Genomic DNA, 21,197 nt, shown 5'->3' on the forward strand with positions numbered 1-21,197 from the left:
ACTTTAAAGTCTCAACCAGTGAGATTATTGATACAGAAGGACCCTTTAAAACGAAGTGTTAAGTACTACAGAAACGTGAATAAAACTTACTGGTAAGAAATACTGCTAGCTTCCTATCCAAAAGCCTGGTATGGAGCTCTCAATTCTTAGCTTTTACAGTGTCTGAAATGTTTAATGGCTATACGGGGGTTTCAACAGGATTTTCCTAGAGGGCATCAGTTACCTTTTCCTGCTGTAATCTGAGCAGCAGACCACGCTGCCTCTTTCGAATAGGAGGCATCTTATCATCCTCTCCCTTGTCTCGCAAATGCCTGCAAATAGTTTGGAGGAAAGGATTAAATAAGGAAAAAGTGCACAACCACGAGCATTTTACTCTTTAAAGTAAAAAAAAAAAAGTTGACTCTTCCTAACTTGCAGAAGAGTATATGCCTGTATTTAATTGTTAGCATATTCTATAGTGGAATATTTTGTACTGTGTAGTTAGACATGCACAGTTAAAAGGTCAGGTGAAATGAGATGTCACATAAATGGGTAGAAACTCTGGAGAGGCAGCATGCTCACCATTTGAGCAAGTCCTGTCCCAAGGAAGGTCACTTGGGTAGTCACTACCTCACAATCCTTTGTCAAAGCCATAATGACAAGAAATTAGAAGAAAACGTCTGGTGAACAATGCAGAGTGACCACGGAAAAGTATTATTGGTTAAATCTGGCCACCACTGTTCAGTAGTATCACTCAGTACTGCAAGTAGCATTTCAGGACAAAGTATATGTTAGGCTGGAAACAAATCATGAAGTACAACACACATCCAGATTCACAAAATTTGGCCTGAGTCAACCAAAACAACCTCAGACAGACAACAAGCTAATGGAGGTCTCTTTGACGGTGTCACAGCTTCTTGAGTTAAGACTTGCAGATTAATGGCTGGGACTACCTTCTCTGACTGACAAATATCTGACCTTCTGCTGTTTCAAGAAAATTCTCTTTTATCAGACCATATTCAATGTAAACATCAAAGCACACTTACAAACTGGGTTCTGTTCTTTCCAAGTGACAATAACATTTGTATAGATTACTGATGTCAGATTAGTTCAACTATTGATACTTTATAAGGGAGAGGTGAGCTGGAAGCAAAATCTTACAAAAAAAATTCAAGTAAAAGTGTAAGAAAAGGGTCAGTCAGCATCAGAGCTGCCTTACTTCTTCTGGTGTTCCAGCCAAGCTAATTCAGCCTTGGTCTTCTCTTTCAGAGCCTTCTCCCGGAGCCGAAGCAGTGAGGACTGATGAGCTGCTCTCATTTCCTCCTCTTTCATATACTGTCTTACCATCTCCATAGTAAATTTAGAGAAACTATCTTGCCCCCCTGAGAATGGCATGCTTAGGTCCTAGAAGGCAAGACAAATTTGGCATGTTTTGGTAACACAGAAATTCCAAGGCTTTTTTCAATTACGAAGTGTGCATGTACACACACACACACAAAAACAGAGGAAAACCAGCTTCCCCTCTTACACCTGAGCTTTGTGCAGACCAGCTTTTTCTGCCCTGGGCTGCATGACAGTTTTGGGATATCCCTTCTTGGGCCAGAGAGCATCTTCTTGTACTTCCTAGCTGCGTGTAAGCATAGTAGGAAGACTTAATCCACTGGGCTTTTATAACCTGCCTCAAAAAGTCACTCCTCCAAAGCCGCAAGTGAACAGGTAGAGGCCTGGATGGACTGTTTCGTAAGTCAAGTCATCACATGTGTAGAACAGTGACATACAGCATGATTCACACAACTCTAAGCTTTGAGATGCTCAGAGAACCACAAGGAGAAAAGAGTCCTAAAGTTTGTAAAGACAACTACAAATGGCTCACTTGAAGCTCATCAGCTTAACTATTTCAGTTCAGTTAATTTACCTTAACTATGGTTGCTTAACCCACCTTGATAGATGACAGAGCTGTTTTCTCTGGGGAGACTTCCTCATCAGAATCATCACGATTACCCCGTTTCTTCTCCAAGTTATTTCTGCGATGACTCTCAGAGGGCAGCAAAGACCGAAATGACTTTTCCTCAATCTCATCCTCTGTCATGGACTCATCAAATTTCAGGGAATACTCTGTTGCAACAGAAGCAGAATCTAAGGGAGAAATCAGAGAAGTGGTTTTATGCTCAGGTATGTATCATGAATGCAGTTTTAACTCTCTCATCTCAGTGAGGTTACGGGGGCAAGAAAGACAGGAAGATAACTAATGCAGAAAAATTGGTGTTTTTAGAAAAGAGTGACCATGAGTTCGAAGACATCATGAAACACTGTTATCTAGCTTCAAAAGGCCTAACAGACTTCTGGACACAGGTGTAAACACATTTCTGGGACTGCTGAAACAGCTGGCATTCAGCCTGTGTATTCAGCAAGCGAACATCTGGCTATAACTAGCACAGCAGAAAGCAGAATAACCCACAGACTCCACCACTCAGATGTGTAGGATTTCAAAGGTTCCCATCTCACTGTGCCATCCTCTGTTACCTCTTAAGAGGCTACCGATTCCCCTGGGGCTCTACTTTCTCCACCCATATTCCCTCATTTATTTCACAAACTAATTCTGAAACAGCATCTCCCTCCCCCTCTCAATACCTTCACATTCATCACACACAAACAATACAGCTAACCTTTTTCATCTGGCAGTGATAAAATACTATCACTTGGCAAGGAATCGTCCACACCAGTATGAGCCTGCTCTTCAATACTGCTAGTTATCTTTTCACGACGGGAAAGTTTTTTCTCATTCTCCTTCGAAGAAGGAACTGAAGGACTCTCTTGGCGGCTGCTGGTACTACTGTGTTATCAAGAGATATGGTTTTTTAAACATTACTTTGCACGTTTCAAAATATTTATATTACATTACTACTGTAAATACCATGATTAACATCCCAGCAATAATTGGCATGCAGAGGGTTTGGCTTTGTTTTTAAAGCGCAGCTTAGCTACTTCAAAATTCCAAGCCTCATCAAGCTGCTGATTGACAATGGAACTTGTTATTTTTATTCTACCTCAGGATGCAAGTGGTTTGTAGGTAGGCACACCCTCTACCTGGCAATGAGTACTGATGATAAAACATTGCAAACATCTCTCCTTACATTTTTTTAAAGTAAGAGTGAGACAGTGATATTGTTTTAAATCAGAAGAACTACAGAGGATAAAATCATTCCAGCTGGTCAAGATCAGAGAAGGGCTGTGAGAAACTTCACAGGACCTAACTAGATCACGTAAGCGAAAAGGAAACAAAAAGCTAAAATTCAGTATTAAACACAGGCAAGATACTGGAAAGCAACAGCAGAAATGAGTCAAATCTAAACCTCAGACAAGCAATACTCCAGGCCTTTCATGTAAAATCTCAAGCCAGTGCAAAGCAGCAGTGAAGAAAAAACAAACCCCTAACAAAATGGCCAGATACACAAAGAACAGAACAGAAAGTAATGCACGTTAGAGTAGGCAGCTCTACAGGTGCCTGCACCGCATTTTCATTCTAGCCCATTTCAAAAAGATACCGAAAAAAATGTGAAGGGCACAAAATGCGCGTATTTGGGACAGGGAAAAAGACTCAGATAAACAGAGACTTAAAGTGACTTTTAGGTTACAAAGGTGACACAATATAAGTATGTAAGTAGGCCACAGCACAGAAATCAGAATCGTCTCAGCCCAACAATTTCTGAGGGTATTACATCCAATCAAAGCCAAGGCCACATCCCAAGTTCTGAACACCTGCAAGGACAGAGGATCCCATAACCTCCCTACACCCCCATTGGTGTTTGACCACTCTCACAGGGAGCACTTTTTTTTTCCCCAATGATTTTCCCCTTTCTGCAGTCCGTCACCATTGCCTTTTGTCATCTCACTGTGCACCTCCAAGAAGAGTCTAGCCTTGTTTTACCTAACGACCCACCTTTAAGATACTGCAACTAGATCAATGCACCCTCAAGCCTTCTCTTTTCTAGGTTAAGTTAGCTCAGTTCCTTCAGCCTCTCTTTTACATCACAGACTCCAGCCTCCTAACCATCTTGGTGGTTCCCCACCAGACTTGTGCCAGCATGTCAATGTCTGCTCTTTACCAAGGAGCTCAAAACTGGACACTGTATTCCAGATATACAGAAAAACCTTTTCCCTTCACTGGCTTGCTAGACTCTTGCTAATTCAGCTGAATGAGAAAGTACATGTGGAACTCAACTATTCCTACGTTACGAAAGAGAAAAGTGTCCAACTGGAACAAATACAAAACTGAAGATACTAACACGCAATATACCATTACACTGCTGACCACAGTGTGGTAGGACTTCTAATTAAAAAGACAAAGCATATTCTGGTAGGCATGTAAACCTTCAAGCTCTGGAATATAAGGCAACTTTACTTGTTGGAAAGGTTTAATATTGACTTTCCCTCTTTTTAAAAAAAATATTGGAAGGAATTTTGATAGTCCTTTGTACTTTAGTCTTATTTATAGCAAAAAAACCCCTGTGTAATCTAAAGTCTTCTTACCTCTGATCATGAACCTTTGACCTTGAGGATTCTGAATAACTATCAAACATTGGTGAGTATGTCTGTTTTGAGTCACCCGTCTCCTCTTTACCTTGTGATATGGCACCAGACTCACATTTCCTGAGAAAGAAAAGCATTTTGGGCAAATCTGCATTGTCTTAAACCAAAGAATAATAGAGTTTTCACAAGCTTTCATCAGTTTACTATAAATTCCTGAAAAGATCACAGCTTAGACTAGTTACATTATTCCACAAAACATTTAGAACATCTTTTTCTGCTCTTCTATATAGAGCTTCACAGAATCAGTTAATGTCACCTCTGGCATACACCATTAAGGCCATAAAGACGGAATCTAAACTCTTCTTAAATTCTCACTCAGAACATCTTAAAATTTTCTTCAAGAATAGGTGAAGCAAAACCTAACAATTTTTACTTCCCCCTTCCCAAGATGTGAAACATTAGGCAAAACCTGTTCGTATCAGTAAGAGCTCTCAGTTGTTTCATGAACTCTGAATGATGCTGTCGCTGGTGGTCAAACAAGGTGGTGACTGGAGCAGCTGGAGCACTCACAGGATCTGAGATCTGGGTTCGTGCTAACTCTGTCATCTGAGCACAATAAAAATCAAAGAAATACAATGAGCTTATCAGCATCAAAATGTTTTTGAAAGAGAGAATATTCACTCTCACAGGCAATTTACTGAACAAATTTACAGGCATTTATGGAACGTGTAAGACATGGTTTTAAGATGATTTGTAATAACATACATGTCAATTTTGGTTGTAGGAGGTGCTTATTGCTCTTTAAATACATATTCTTTAACTTATGAAGAGTGCAGTTATTGACATGAAACATGCAAGATACTACTTATATCATTGTAATCAACTTAACCAAACTCTGATAAGTAGAATGACTCCTACATAATAAAACATTCCGACTTACCATTAGAATTAATTTAAAATAAACCCAAAACACACAAATGGCAGAAACAATGTTTTCTTCTTCATTTGAAGTGTATCTTGCCCAAAGAGCAAGAAGTATTCTTTCCACTCCAAAGGAAGCAACAAGTTTAAGTTCCAATACCATGCAAACTGTCAGGTCTAAAACTGGCAGCATTAAAATAAATGGATAGCCATAAATTATCCTTTTTAATGTATGTTTCTAGTCAGGTACACAGTGACTGCCAAAAACTTCAGAAACCACAGCAGATAACACTGGTTTTCAGAAGCTTTAGAATTTAGTATTTTTCTTCTTGTTCAAGGGTTTGTGTCTTGCAGAGCAGGGAACTCTGGTTGGTATTAAAGGTAGGAATAACCTGTATTTCAATAACTTCCAATACACATAGTGAGTTTCTTTGTTAACTCTTCAATTAACATATACAAATTTTATAGAAACAAGTAGTATTTTTTTAAATTGGATTGTCTGTATACATCACCCACTGTTTTCTCCTTCATTACTACGACAGTCAACTCTTAAGCAAACAAACTTGTATAGTAGCATGCTACATTATCTCTTTTGCAGAAGATAAAACTCCATTCCTTTACACATAAACAATTACAGAGTACATCCAAAAATATTCCTAGCACATTGGTAACTGGCATTTCCATTGCTGCATTCCAGTTCAAATAAATGTTTTTTCAACTGAATATCAGAAGTCATTTCTGAACATGGATGGAAAAGCTACTCTGCTAGCCCATCACCACTGACCAGGTCCTCATCAACTGCTCCACTTACTCTTGGACTTCAAACATAAAGCAAGCCAAGCAATTAAAACTCTATACCAAATAAAAGCTGTCTCCGTTTCTTCTACTTTGTTTCTTAATTGGTTTCTACCCACTTCAGCTCTATAAACTACAAATATTTGTCTTTATCCAAGACCTCACTACCTACTACCAACAACTACTACATGTATCTGAGATGGCCGAGCTTTTCTGCTTCTTTAACCTAACCCATTCTTGTCCATTCAAAAATTATTTAAACTTCACGTTTCAAAGCCTAGAACAAGTATATCAGTATTATTCTACAGTCCCATTACCCATCATAAAACCAGCCTTGCTAAGCACCATCATGTGTGTAAACTGTGAACAGTTACGTTCCCACTCATCAGCCTTCTCCACTCCATCCCTAACCCTAATCCTAATGACTGCTAAACTAGGAAGAAGCAAAAGCATTTCTTCTGTGGGTTTGAATTAGTTGGTTTTTTTTAAAACTGTGTTTTTTACCTATAAGTGAAGCAGCTGCTACGAACAGGGAACAACAAATATGCAAACTGATAAACCAATGTACAAAACAGACAACTAATAAATATTCTGTATACCACAAGAACAGACACTCAAAAAGCCTTGAAACTCTGTATCAAGTTAAGAGCTCTGCTGAGGATCTCCCCCTTCCTTATTTTGTTTTTATTTTTTGGTCCCCTACCTTCAGAAGTAAGCAAAATTGTTATTTCCCTGCTTTTCCAATTTGATTTGCATATGAAATAGATACAGGATCAACCCCCGGTGGAGCGCAACTCTTACAAATTCAAGCTGATGTGTTCACTTCCATCAATCTACCCTGGAAGAACAAGCTTCTTAACAGTTCATTAACTGGAAGATCATAAGAATAGTGAACATGGATTTAAGGCTGCTGACGGACTTCTAAGTAATGATGTCAGAAAAGCTCCTTTAAAGTCCTATCATTTGTCACGTTAAGTTGCACTGACACTGAACATAACATAGAGGCATAAAAGTATCCAAAATAATACTGAAACTATAACAGCTTTTTTCTTTCACTCAGGACCTTACCTCACGAATCTGGTGAGGAGCATCTGCAGTGCCAAGTACAGTTCCTGCCTGCTTGGTTGCAGCCTTGCAGGGGGTCTCTTGTACAGCCTCCTGCCGTGACTGGACCAGTTGCTGCAGTGACTCTGCATGGACCTATGCAGAAAACACAGCCAGTTCAGCTCCTCAGAATTCTCTAGTTATAATAACTACAGCTTTATGTCTCAAAACCTACATGAAGAAAAGTTTGAAATTGGCCCCTAAGAGCTCTTTTCAGCTATGTTAAACCCCTTCAGCACTTTCATGATGTTTACAGCTTCAAATTAAGAATACTTGTAGGCATGAATTTACTTACAGCATTTTGCCTGTTATACACTCCACATTTTTTGAAGGGCAGCATTACCTGAGCTGCCTTCTGCCTTGCCTCGTCCAGTTGTCTCTGACTTTCTAGAGCTTCTTGTTCAGCCTTGATTTTCAAAAGAGCTAAGTCCCGTTCATGGCGCTGCTGCTGTGCCTACGGATCAGAAAAACAAGTTTTAATCATGCAGGTTACACGAAAAGACCTTTTTTGCCTTAGCCACTTGCTGCATCCACCTCTGAAAGATCTAGACCTACTCTACTGGTGGTGCCTCTTCTGCTAAAGTAAAATTTTCAGCCTACCAACTGACACTCCCTTCTTACGCAGACGGTAAATAATGCATATTCCTCATACTCTTCCACCACAGTGTAGAAAGAAAGAGGACTTAAAGACCAATTAACTCAACAAACTAGAACAAGCAATCTTGTCAACGTAAAGAAATTTCAACCAAAAATATCCTTTTAATGGAGTAAGACAAATGATCCTGCCTGAACAACTACACTGCATGGCACTGGGACCCAAAATAAAATTTTCATTTTACTGAAGTACACAACCAAAGCAGCAATTCCCACTAATGGTACATTAGTGACACAATCTAGAGTCACCAGTTTCTTGGTGTCAACTTAAAATAAGAAAGATAATAGGCATTAATCCTACAAATTGGACATCAAAGATGCCCCGTCGCACCCATCATGATTTCTCTGCATTGCTAAGGAAAGCGTAACTTGCCCTAATTTGATTGATTTTCTTGCAAAATAAAAAAAGGAAGGTTAAAGGAAGGTTAAGACAAGGAAGTATTTTTCCATTACCTTCAGAATTTGAGCCAAAGAAACACTCTCCTGCTGGGCAAGTGATATGCCTCGTACTCGTTCTGCATCAGTAAGCTGTCGTACAGACTCCTCAATAGCACTGAGGTAGTTCAATTCTGCTGACAAACGATGCTGAAGACCAGCAGGGGAGAAGCGCATACATCCTGCAGGATAAAACTTAACAGTCAACTTCCACAGACTTTAGTGCCCCACATCAAAAAATAAAGGGGGAAACCCACCCCTCCCCTGCTCTGGGAGTGGTATGGTTTTACCAAAACAACTCACCACTCGCTGAGGCTGCTCCTGCTGCAGACCTGCTAGTCCCCAGACTCAAGTCGGGGAAGGCTACATTAGGCTTCAGCCCTGACGCTGTACTTCCAGAAAAGCCAGCAGGTGACTTGACTCTTTCAGCTGTATTGCCTATAGAATCAAACTGCAACATTTTTTGGGAACCAGGAGATGGGGAAGAAGTCGGTGTCTTCTGGGATCTTCCCTTATCTGAGAAACTGGCAGCAAAACAAGAGAAGGAGTCAATATTCACCTAAGTCCAGCCATTTGATAAGACAATAAAGCAATAACCTAGTTCTTCCACTAATACACACCAAACAGATCCATGCAAAAGATACAGTCTTCTATTGTTTGCACAGGCCCAGTCTGCCTTTAGGAAATGGGCTCATGAGATGGGTTTTGTACCTATATCCCAGTTTCAGGTTAAGTTTCTAGAGCACCCTATTCCCCCGCCCCCCCCCCCCCCCCCCCCCCCCCCGCCAAGTATTAAACCTAGTTAGCACAGGGACACACACATACACACACAGAAAAAATATTAACATCATATCTACATGTTCTTCAGGGCCAGACAAACAGTTTCAATGCCTCCTGTTAGGAACCTGGCATGAGAAAGTCAGGATGCGCTCATCTGCATGTGCATTCACACATCTGTTTTGAGAGGCTGAGTGAAGAGCTTCTACTCACAGGATATTAGGGCAATAACTTGGTACCAGAATACAATGAACAGTATTTTTAAACAGTAAACAGGTTACTATCAGCATGTGGATGCATCTGAATGAGATAAGCCATTGCCCTGAGTCTCGATCTCTTTCACTTAAAATGCAATGAAATGCTTGAAGGCCAAAACTTCACTTAAACAGTTAGTAAAATACTACAGCAACACTGCTCAAGAGAAAATTAAAGACATCTCTTCTTTTAAACACACAGAAAATAATGCAGACACTTCTTAAATCTAATATTCCAATTTTATTAAGCCAAAGAAGATTAACAGCGGCTTCTTAAATCCCTTAGGAAGATGTTTTGCTTTACTTGGCACATCTTGGGAGGTCACAGGACCTTTCAAATCCAATACTGGATTATCAGTGAAAGTCACCCACATAAGTCTACACTCTTTTCTGAGGATTAGTTCACCTCTCAAAAAGCATCAACTCACAGAGCTGCATAGGCTTATGAATATTAGCTGAACACAAGCGTAGCCAAAAATGTCTGTGGATCCCACTGAAAAGGGCAAGATAACTTAATAGGTTGACCAGCTATTCCTCCCTCCTCCCCCACTCTGCTCCTCCCTTCTTACATACCACTTGAGAAGTGGAAAATGAAAACTGTATTTCAATGCTTAAGGTACTGAACCTGACAAGACACCTGTATCAGCCAGTTATCCTTACAAAAACAGAGGAGTCATTTGGAAAGGAATCACTGTTTTGTATTTTCTCTTAGTACAGCCACCTACTTTAGGCTTTTGTATTTAAAATATGAAAAATTTAATTTCACTTAAAAATGAAGAAAAAAAGAGAAAAAAATTTGAATGTCATTAAAAAAAACATTTTCTGCATTGCCATCTTACTAACATTTGATCATTTCTGTTACTCTCCCTTTGCACATCCAAATACAGTGCCATTTTTGATAACATGCCATAAGGCTACCAAGCTTATATTTGCATACAGTCTTATAATGTTCATGTTACCTCATCAGGGAGTGTCCAGACAAGTTTTCCAGTGTGCTGTCTGTATCTGGGCTCTGCTCATGATCTTTACTAGAAATTCTGCTATTTGATAAGGATTTTTTTGCTTGTTGGGTTCCCCAGTCTAATTCAGAAAGCCTTTTATCTTCTTCCGCAGAAAAGTGGTGAGAACTTCCATTGAAAGAGTCCAACCCTAAGAAATAACAACATTGCCTAAGGTTTACATTTGGTATTCTATTTATGACTACCTGACCATCAAGAGCCCCAAAACAAATAATTGAGAATTTTTTTCCTCAATTAAAGATGCCTTTGAGTGAGAAGTCTACAAATCCAACAAGCAAGAAACATAAATTTGGCAGCTTCCAGCAGGAGATCAAGTTCTCTTCTGCATATTGTGTCCAGTGCCAACAAAACTGTCATTCAGCTTTCATTTCAGCACACTATCTGTTAATCTAAAGAAAATACACATTTGACTTCTCGATACTGATAACCAGAATAAAGCCTAGCTTTCTTTGGGTAAGCTAGAGAGTTTTGAAAAAAGAGGAAAAGAGATTATTTGGAATTGCCAATCCTATTTTTCTCATCCTTTTATTGGCTTTAAACCTAACTTTTTCTTGTTATCCACTGCTGATCTAGTGAGAGTATACCAAATCTCAAGTTTCTCCATGGTTTTGTAATATACAAGTTACCATAGGAATAAGTGTATTTATTAATTTGTGCGCTTATAAAAACTGCCTTTGATCCAAAGATGAAGCATACAGGCAAACTTGTTGTTGCTTTCATAAATGTGGCCCGAACTCTGATTTCTCAGCAGCCTACTGGAATTTCCTCAGTACAGAATCTGAGGATAGTTCTCACATGATATTAAAACTAACTAATTTGTTAGAAGGCTGGTTTAGGAAAAGAAAACTTTTCAATGCTGTTAACAACCTCTTGCTTATTTAATTTTAGATTATTTTATTTTAAGGTCAGAGAATAATCAGAGTCAAAAAGAATTTAGGAAGGAATTACTGGAGGAATAAATAAATCATACTATCGCTATTAGATAACAGTTTCCAGATAAGTAGGACTGCAATTTTCATGACAAGAAAACCCTAAAACCTCCTTCAACAAAAAACCTGCCACAAACCCAAAACCCTACAGTCAAGTACAGCACTTACGTTCCTTTTTCCCTCTCTTTTTAGAGGAAGCAGATGAGCGAGAAGAGGCTGCAGACCGTGGTCCAGATGAATGCTGAGAAGCAAGTTCTACAGATCGAGGTTCGTGGGGAGACTTCCTGCTCAGAACTTCCTCCTGCATGCTTGAACTGCTGCTGCCAGCAACACTAAAAAGGAGCACATGGACAGTGGTGAAGGACTTCCAACTCCCACATTACATTGTACACAAGAAATCCACCACACTTTAGAGACAGACAGATAAAACTAATTAGCCCATCTTGAAAAGCATCGATTTTGAGATTAAAAACTGTGATAGCTAAAACACGAGGAAGTTTAGCATGATATTGAACATAATGAAACATGCTTCCAGTAACATGAAACAGTAAAAGATGGGTAACAACCATCCTCCCCAACACTAACTCTTACGAGCAATTTAGCTACAGGCTTGAACAACATAAGAAGGACTCCAAGTATGACTGAATTATAGATCATCTCTGGGCACGTAGATATCATCAATTGACACATACATGAGTGATTTTCCATAAAGGATTACAAAGAATTTGCAAAAAAGAGGGTAATGCATCATATACTAAATACCAACAGAAGACCTATCAAGAAGTTTAATCTGAAAGAAACCATTTCTTGCAACCAACATGGTTTCAGTGTGGAAAGTGCCTTTTACCTTCCTTTCTTCTGAGGTGAAGTATCACCAGTATAAACACAGTACTTGTGACCTCCCCCAGGATGCCCAAAAGACGTAGGTATATCTCACTACCAAAAAAGAGGTGTTAGAAAATTCAGGAAGCCACATGAATTCAGCAGTCATATGAAGAGTCTAGGATTTCCAGTCTTCAAATTTTTGTCTGAACAAAAGGTTTTAGAAGTTCTTACAGACAATTTATGTATCTATTACTAAGCATTACTGAACCCTCACTGAAAGCAATCATAGGCTTTTTATAAAATTCTGAAGTACCGAAGATTTTTTAACACCTTCAGGTATCTTTTCCCTTTTCTAAATTACAATGACTGACTAGCTGAGCATTATAGCAGCCACACAAGTTGGAGAACTCATTTTCACCTGACTACAAAGGGTAAGAACCTCACCTAAAGTTACCCAGCCAGACTGAAGAACAACAAAAATTAGAGAGAGAACAGGAATACTTCAGTCATGCTGGTTATTATATTAACTGCAAGGTCCCAAGGAAATACCTCATCACTTTGGCTAGTATTACAATACAGCATAGCATAAGATACCCAGCATATTGTGAAATTTTGTATTAATTATGTTCTGTCAAATTCTACATTTTGATTTTTTACAAGAAGCCTAACACACAGTTACCTGAAGTCACGTGCCATCTTTTTTTCTGTTAAAGTGCCACTTCCTTGCGATGAGGCAAAATCATCTTCGTAAGAAACCACACTCTCTGGAGGGCTCATGGCAGGCAGTAAAGGGCGCAGAAGGGCAGCCCCTCCATTCGACCTTTCATCGAACACTGAAGTGTGGATAAAGAAGTGAAAAGACAAAAAAAAAAAAAAAAAAAGACAAATGCAAATGTGCATCAAGCAGGTAATAAAGCTGCAGGAATTAAAATGCTCCCAACCATGAGTTACATAGACTTCCTTTCAAACACACAAACATCAGGAGAACAACAGTACAGCCATCCCATGGCAGTTTTAGCAACACAACATGCAGTCTTCCTCTTCTTGTAAATTATTGAATACTCCATTAACACACTCCAGCTAAAACGTTCTTGAAGAGCGCAGTGCTTGTGAGTAGAGCCATCTGCAGAAAATTTAAATGCAATCATCTTTAAGGGAAATAAAGGAAAAAAGAATCAAGAAAAAGCACAAGATAAAAATCAACTTCTCCGAAAATATTCCTCCTCCAAATGAGGAACTCAAGGCAACAGGAACAGTACTCATAAAATGAAGAATAAAATTGTACAAAATACAAAAATCAAATGAAGTGTCCTGCATGAGGCACTTGTCAAGCATGCCCTAAGACACCAACACCTGAAACAGGCTCATTTAAGCAAGAGACTTTCCCTACTGATACACCAAAACCTTACCTTTTCAAAATCCAATATTGTTACTGGAGCTCTAATTATTGCACTACTTTGAGACAGTATCAAGTAACTCATATGAGCAAAGATGCAAAAGGAAAGTCCACATGGTTCAGCCACTGAAGTTACGTTTCTAACAATACAGTAAAGCCGTATTATTCTTGTGTAGGGAGAAACCAGGATACATGCAAGCACTCGTTTAAGCCGTAACACAAGTGCTGCATAAAGCATACATCTTCCTGCCTTAACTGAAAGAGGAATGATGTGTTATAACAGATGATCTGGAGTGCATATAAAAGTGGAAGGATGCGCATTCCAATCCAGAGGATCTGTCCTCCATGGAGGACAGAACCATTTCCAAACGCGTTCTGGGAAATTCAGATTTAGTATGCAATTTTTGATAAAATAAATGTAAACTTTACATTCACAATTCCATAACTACGGCTGTCCTTAATACATGTAGCCCAGTATATGAACTGGTTATTGATCTAGAAATACAGAGCAATCTAATACAAAAATAACCTTCTTCCAGTTGAAAAGTACGGGGTTTTTTCCTTCTCTTTTTTACCTTAGACAAGAAGGCAGGAGGAAATAACTTATCATCCCAAAGTAAAGTGAGAAAACCTTACACAGATTCATGTTTGAGACATCCAAAAGCACATTCCTAACCTGCGAAGTATAAAGTGTAAGGAGTAGTAACACTGGAGAGCAGCAATTTACAAGAGCTTTGAGAAATTTTTCCATTTTTACCTTTTCCATGAAGCTGGTAACTTTTCGCAAAGATGTTGATGACACTGTGGGGGCTTCCCTTCGCCAGTTCCTCCCATGGTCCCTTGCTGTGTGTGCCACTTGTCTGAGCGAAAAGTGGCAAATACTTCTCAGCTGCTTTCTGAAACTCCTTTATGGGCTCAAAAGCATTTCTCTCCCGAATGCAGAAATCCTTCTCTTGCAACGTCTCCAGCATCTTCAGTGGCAACTGTTTGTGCTGGCCTCCCTCCTCTTCAGAGAGGCCTCCGTCACTCAGGAGAGGCCCTTCACTGATGGATTCGATGCTGGACTCATGAGGAATTGCAGCTTTATTCAGAGTGTAAGCCTGGTTTTCACGCCCTGGGGAGTCACTCTGCCTTTTAGATAAGTGCCCTAGTACCTCTTCACGCCTGTTAGCAGTGGGGGACCTCATTACAAGGCTGACTGCATCAGTATGAGGCCTGATCGTCTCAGGGAGTTTTTTAAATTCACTAAGGTTGCCTACCCCAGGAAGGCTGTCATCAAAGGCTGTATGAGACACACAGGTACCCAACATTTTTTGAATTCTGGCTGCAAAAGCATCTTCATTTTCCTCTCTCACAGGAGGACTCACAACCTTTGCCCACCGCCCATCATCCTGGTTTTCTTGCATAAATTCATGGCCCGAGTTCCACATGGTACCATAATTGATACCAGCCCCAGCCAACTTTTTGGCTTCACTTTCAATTCTGCTAGAAAGGGAAGCAGCTGTAGCTCTCAAAGCTTCAATCCGATCTAATTTGCTCTTATATTGGTTAGCAGTAGGTTTTACTAAGAGATTCTGCTGTGCAGCAGATGAATTCAGGTATGGCTGAGGCATCAGGGTCAGCGATCCCGCAGGTGCAGCATGAGTCCTCCTGCCTGCCAACATCGCATCACACTCCTTTGACAAAAGGTCTATCTGCTCCATACTCCAGTGCTGGGAGCAAGGGCCTCCAGCTGAGCCCATAAGAGCTTGCGGGTGAGAGAGCTGGACTCTCGGGCTCAACCTGTCTGGCTGTACCCATGGAGGCTCCATCAAATCACTCCTGAAATGAAAAGTCAGCACTTAAGTTGATGATTTATACAAGTTTTAGACGAAAGTATCATTGCCCCTACTGTATTTTACAGGAAGAAATACTTTTTTGTGGAATCAGAGGGGCAGGGAATGGGACTGCAAACAGTTACAGAATGTTATTTAAAAAACGTCCAGCACATTCCAAATGTGATTTGCCGTTTATGGTGTACTGTGTGTTTTAGGGTGGTAACAAGCTGAGTGTTTTCAGCAGCAGCAGTAAGACTTTTCCAAAAGTTTCCTGACTTCCAAAGGGAGGAAACTTTTTTTTTTCTTTGGAATTTCTTAGCTCCAGCCTTCCCCCTCCAGTTTAACCCAGCCCATGTTTCACTGGAGCTGTCACTTAGGATAGTCAAGAGAAACAAACAAAAAGAGGACTGGAAATACAAGGATGTTTGAAGTTCTTCAAGACATCTTTTCTTATTTTCAGAGAGCTCACTCTTGCATGACAGGAGTTCTGCAGAGATGTTCCTTCACTAACATCACTTGCACATATTCTGAATACTAGGAAACCTGTAAAGTCCCTCACAAAAAACCTGTTGCTTACTATGAGGTTCTTCAAATAACTTATGCAGCCCTTTAAGTCTCATCTCTTCCCTACTATTAGCACCTACATGTTTTTTCCTTACCATGTTACACTAACAATATTTACTGCCATACGGTTTAGCAGCCTATTCTAAGCACAGTACTACATAGCATCCCTAGTGCTTCCTTGAACTTTTTCCAGAAAGGAAACAGGTCTCATTGAATTTACAAAGTCTGCATGGATTTGACCAAGTTAAGGTACAGATAATGAAGCAAGTATGTATTTAAGAAGCAGACATTCAGTATGTAACTAAAAACGAAGACACACTTGCACATTGAATACTAAGGATGTGCAAGAAACTGTCATTTTTAGTTCCTTATATTTAAGTGTTTGGTTAGACACCTTGTCTTACAGTAAGAGAAACTTTGACAATACACTGAACAACTAAAAATGGGGAAAAGCAGCATGGAAGAAAATCGGGAAAGGCTAGTTTCCAAGCAGAAGCAGAGGGTTTTGGTACTTTGGAGACAGTAACTAAAGGCCTGAATCCAAGACAATAGAATAAATAGAAATATTGAACAAAGCAAATAATAAAAATCAACAGATGTATTCGTATGATCAGCTTCTCTTGCCCGATGGCAATGGCAGAGGAAAAGTCTCCCAGTATGAAATGCACATCCCCTTGATGCCAGCAAAAGATTAACAGCAACCACCACTCACTTTACTTAGTTACAGACTCACTAAATACCCATATCCAAAATTTTCATCTGCTTTTCTGCATCAGCTTCCTCGTAACTGTGAGGAAACGTCACAGTTGCCATAAAGACAGTTATTCTCACTAGAACATGAACTGAAGAACGTAGTCTATTATCAACTATCAGAGATGAAGACTGGAGTATTTTCCTCTCTCTCAAAAGGCCCACAACAGCTCACCTCAGTAGCGGCTGCTGCGGTTCTGAAAGCGACATGTCACTACTTGAAGACGCACTAGGAGGACGCTCCTGAGCCTTGTTTTCCTTGTCGGATTCCCCAGATGGTTGATAACCAGGTCTGGGCTAGAAATGAAGACAACCAGAAAAATGCATTTGCTAAAGCCTGTAGGAGTTTAGAAGCTCTTGTCTCATTAAAATTGAAAAGGCTTACATTTCTCAGCGTAGTACCACATCCCTCTGACAAGGCAAAGACTTAAAACACAAGACATTTATGGTTTTGCCTCAGCAGAATATACTGGGGAAAAAGCTTTGCTCCCATACTGAACTAGTTCAGCTGAACACATCAACTTGCTATTAGTCTTTTACCATATATTAATCTTCTTTCAGTTCACGATTAGCAAAATTATTTAACCCACTGCTGCTGAAGTTCATCCACTGAAAGCAACTTCAGAGAAAGCTCTTCAAATCACAGTTTGACTCATGTTTAAAGTTTTCTTAAGAGCCAACCTTTATAGCTGCTGTTAGCTAATATCCAGAATTCTGCTACTATTCATAACACAAAGATTATCTCAATCACCTTTGCAGGAGGCCTTGCTCTGCTGAAAAGTGGCCACTGGCAAGGAGGGTCCAGATCAAAACCACTATGTTTCAGGAAAAGCTAGTTTTCTTTGTATCCTTCTTAAATGATAACCAGACCAGGACAACTCATGACCTTCCTAAACATGTGACCTCCTACTCCTGCCATCAACTGCAACACATTAAGTTAGTGAATCAGCTGTACCTGTGTTTCCTGCACCGTAGGCAGCTGAGGTGGCTCTTCTAAAAGCGTATGTTCCAGCAATAGTTTAGAATAGGTTTCCTGTAACCGTTTGGCTGCTGAAGGCTCAGGAGGTGGCACATTCTTCACTTTAGTGAAAGCCTCTTTCTGCTTTCTGTAGAGCTCTTGGAGCCTTTTGTTCTTCTGTTCTGTTGCCTCTTTTTGTGCTTTCTTCTCTTCATTCTGCTTCTTCTTCCTCTCCTCTTGCTGCCTGATGATGTACTGACGAACCTCATCTGTATCATAGTGACGTTTCTTAGAGATCACCTGAGGCTCCTCACTGGCAGCTACCTTGTCCGGTTTCCTTTTGGTTGGACTGTGGCTCCTGGCATTTTGAGAAGGCAAACCAGATTTCTGATTCTGCTTTTCCACATCTTTCTCTTGCTTTATACTCATGGAATCCAACTGCAAGTCATCGAGAATTCCACGTATCTCCATGGGTAGGAAGTCCTTATTTACAGAGGCATGATGTTCTTGGTTATCATCTGGAAGAGCAGCCTCCAGTTTCTTCAGATTATTCTCAGACCGTACTTTACTTCTCGACCTTTGAGAACTTCTTGAAGAGGTTTTATGGGTAATATCCAGCCTGGAATCTGAACCTGTCCTTCCAATACAGCCTGCTAAAGAATAAGACTTGTCAAATGTTTCAAGTAAAAATCAAATTTGGAAAATTAAATGCCATCACCGAAACAGCTGAAAAAGTGAGGATGAGGGAGAAGTGCAGATGTCACTCTAAATGTGCTTTCACTCAGTGTCACAGTCCGATTACAGCAGCCTTTGCTTAGACTGAGCTCACACCCTTTATACTCTTGCCAGCTGCACCACCTCACAGTGATAAGAAGTACAGCAGCTACCACTGCCCCTTACTTGCCCTGTCTGAGATTCTGGATAAATTCTGAAAAGGGCTGGTGGAAAAATCAGTGAAGATTTATGATGCACATGAATGATGTGATATAGCTGGAAGAAACACAATTCCTGTACAGCAGCGATCCCCAACCATAGCTTCTGCATTATATGCAGCACATCTGGAAAATTCATCTGACTTGTGGACCACTGCTAGCCACTCTTTTCCCCACTAGCTTCAAGAGGCAAAGACAGATTGCAGGTGATCCATTTTTTTGGTTGCAACCTATTCCCCAGCTTTTCCAGAGCTCCTGAGCACCTTTGCAGCACGTACTGCCCCTCAAGTGACATGTGCAGGGCAGGCTTCCCATGACACCAAGAAAAGCTGATAATCCACCCAGGAAGAGGTTAAGCATCCCAACCATGGATGTGAAAAAATCTCCCCCCATTTCCCCCCTCAAACTCCAGGTTAAAAATAGGAGTTATTTTAATAAGAGACCACTTACATTCTATCTCACAAGTCTACTTTATTCTGCAGACATGTAGCGTTATATAATAAAGTATAATTAAAAAAGTCCAGTGATAAAAAGTGCAACTTACCAGACTTGGCAGCGCTCTCTCGTCCTGTTCTGTCACTAGATACAGCTCTTCTGTCCTGTTCTATTCTGGGAGCTGCACCCAGTATCTTTTTTACTAGCTTTTGTCCCTCCCGCCAGGAGGATGCATTTATTACATAGTTTCCACCTGCACAATAAGCATTAAATAAAAGTCAAGCTCTAGATGGATGTTGCAACATATCAAAAAAGTATTTATTGCAAGCATTAATCATTTCTGTGCCATTTAGTTCTGTGTAAATGGTATGGCTGCAGTCGCACCAAACAGTCATAATGGTGATGTACCATGAAGACACTCAACAGCTGACTCGCACAACTACCAGTGTTTCATGCCTATGCACCACAACATAAAAATCCAACACATACTGTAGCACATTAAAGCCCTACAAAGATTGACTTAAAAAAGGAAAAAGGGTTACGCAAGTCTGAAACATATAAGCAAATGTTAGTGGGGAGAAGCGAAATATTTGTACAGTAACTGAGAAGTTGTTCATCTCCACTCAAGGAGGGGGAATAAGAAAAAAAGATAAAAGGATCTAAAATGTTGTAATAATAAGAAAAAATAAAGGTGGAAGATAAATAACAATTCACCTTCATATTAAAAGAATATTTAGCTGGTATTCTAGGAAAAGCCCCTATACTTTAGAGATGTTTATGGGTAATTAATTGCTGAGATAGGTGTCTTGTGAGGACATTAAAATATGCCAAGCAGCAGTTGTTCTACGCCAATGCTAGCTCACTGTCCTCTAGCTGGGATTTCTGTACCATGACTGAAAATAGTTAAGATAAACCCTATTAGGTGATACTTAAAGCAAGAGCAGACTACCTTGCAGGTGACAGAAACCCAATTAAAATGTTATTAGTATTATTTTTATCATCCTGCACATACTTAAATTATAAAAACTGAGTACAGTGGCATCTTTACCTAATATTGGTCAGATTAAACACTAGGTTTATTCAACTCACCTTGCATTTCACTAACTTCTAATATTATTTTTTTTTTCTTTGAAATAATGACCTTAAAGAGCTTTGGAGAAAAGCATCATATAAAAAAAGAAAATTATTAATAACCCGTCAGACCATTCAGCAATATTTTATTGCTAGGAAAGTACCTAAGTTGAATACACAATTTGCAGTCGATTTCTAATTACTCAGTTTCAGGTTCTACCTCTGACAGCACTGCCTGAACAAACCCAGACACTGCAGCATGAAAATACTACAGCCACACAAACAGGGATTGCGCTCTGGGCCCAACAGGACATTGAAGACATGGTAACAAAGCAACTTCAGGTGAAATTCAGGACAGCAGACAGACAGTGGTTTGACAATCCCAGTACTCAGTCCCCCCAGTCCCTTTTCTGTTTGTTATTTTAAAGCAGGAGGAGGAAATCTGTTCAGTCAGAAGTCTGCAGCCCACTATTCATCCATTTACTAACAGTACTCTTTGCTTGCATTGTAAATTATCCAAGTATTTTATAAATCTGTCACTTGAAACATGTCACTACAAGCCTCTTTGAAAGAGACTTATCAGCCAAAGGGGTTCTCTTGCCCAAGTCACTGTTCTCAATTACTTCTGTGTGCATTTAAAAAGGTGGTGTAAAGTCTCATCTTCCATTTCAAGACAGCTGTTTGAACTAAAACACGCTAACAGAGCAGAACATGAGCTGTGGCTATTTATAGCCTTGGCTATGTTAAGCAGTTTCTTACTGCTGTGACTGGAGGAGGATGGACCATCACGGATATGCCACTTCGATCTGTTTTTTATCTTCTAGGGATTTCAGGCCATCATTCTCCTCACATTTAATCCATTATGGAGAATAACCATTGCCATTTAAACTTGAAGCAATCTGTGCTCCTTTCTCACTTGGAACTCTCACAAGTATGTAAGTTAGTTTAGTGTAGTTCCTTAAGTGTGAATTGATCAGCACGGGAAGGAACAAATCCATATTTATCACTTACTTTTAATCACTACCGCAAAATACTCACATGCAGCCTAATGA

At 39.9% G+C, this 21,197-nt stretch overlaps 1 protein-coding gene across 7 annotated transcripts in view; it reads right to left on the reverse strand.

Moving 5' to 3' along the window:
* Nucleotides 1-21,197, reverse strand: part of CEP350 (centrosomal protein 350) — a 76,301-nt gene that overhangs the window by 31,845 nt on the left and 23,259 nt on the right. For 3 of the 7 annotated variants that reach the window (XM_037403502.1, XM_037403503.1, XM_037403508.1), the window contains 17 exons: nt 19,184-19,327; nt 17,705-18,360; nt 16,925-17,046; nt 14,376-15,439; nt 12,902-13,055; nt 11,566-11,729; nt 10,409-10,598; nt 8,722-8,942; nt 8,437-8,600; nt 7,625-7,783; nt 7,294-7,425; nt 4,979-5,115; nt 4,510-4,629; nt 2,646-2,812; nt 1,919-2,115; nt 1,199-1,383; nt 224-311 (listed from right to left, as the gene is read on the reverse strand). In XM_037403502.1, coding sequence (XP_037259399.1) covers nt 224-311; nt 1,199-1,383; nt 1,919-2,115; nt 2,646-2,812; nt 4,510-4,629; nt 4,979-5,115; nt 7,294-7,425; nt 7,625-7,783; nt 8,437-8,600; nt 8,722-8,942; nt 10,409-10,598; nt 11,566-11,729; nt 12,902-13,055; nt 14,376-15,439; nt 16,925-17,046; nt 17,705-18,360; nt 19,184-19,327 — 4,064 coding nt within the window. The remainder of the gene's footprint in view (nt 1-223; nt 312-1,198; nt 1,384-1,918; nt 2,116-2,645; nt 2,813-4,509; nt 4,630-4,978; nt 5,116-7,293; nt 7,426-7,624; nt 7,784-8,436; nt 8,601-8,721; nt 8,943-10,408; nt 10,599-11,565; nt 11,730-12,901; nt 13,056-14,375; nt 15,440-16,924; nt 17,047-17,704; nt 18,361-19,183; nt 19,328-21,197) is intronic. The other 4 variants (XM_037403505.1, XM_037403509.1, XM_037403507.1 and 1 more) reach the window with 3 other exon arrangements.

Source organism: Falco rusticolus, chromosome 11, assembly GCF_015220075.1.
Source record: "Falco rusticolus isolate bFalRus1 chromosome 11, bFalRus1.pri, whole genome shotgun sequence".
In the NCBI taxonomy this organism is placed as follows: Eukaryota; Metazoa; Chordata; class Aves; order Falconiformes; family Falconidae; genus Falco; species Falco rusticolus.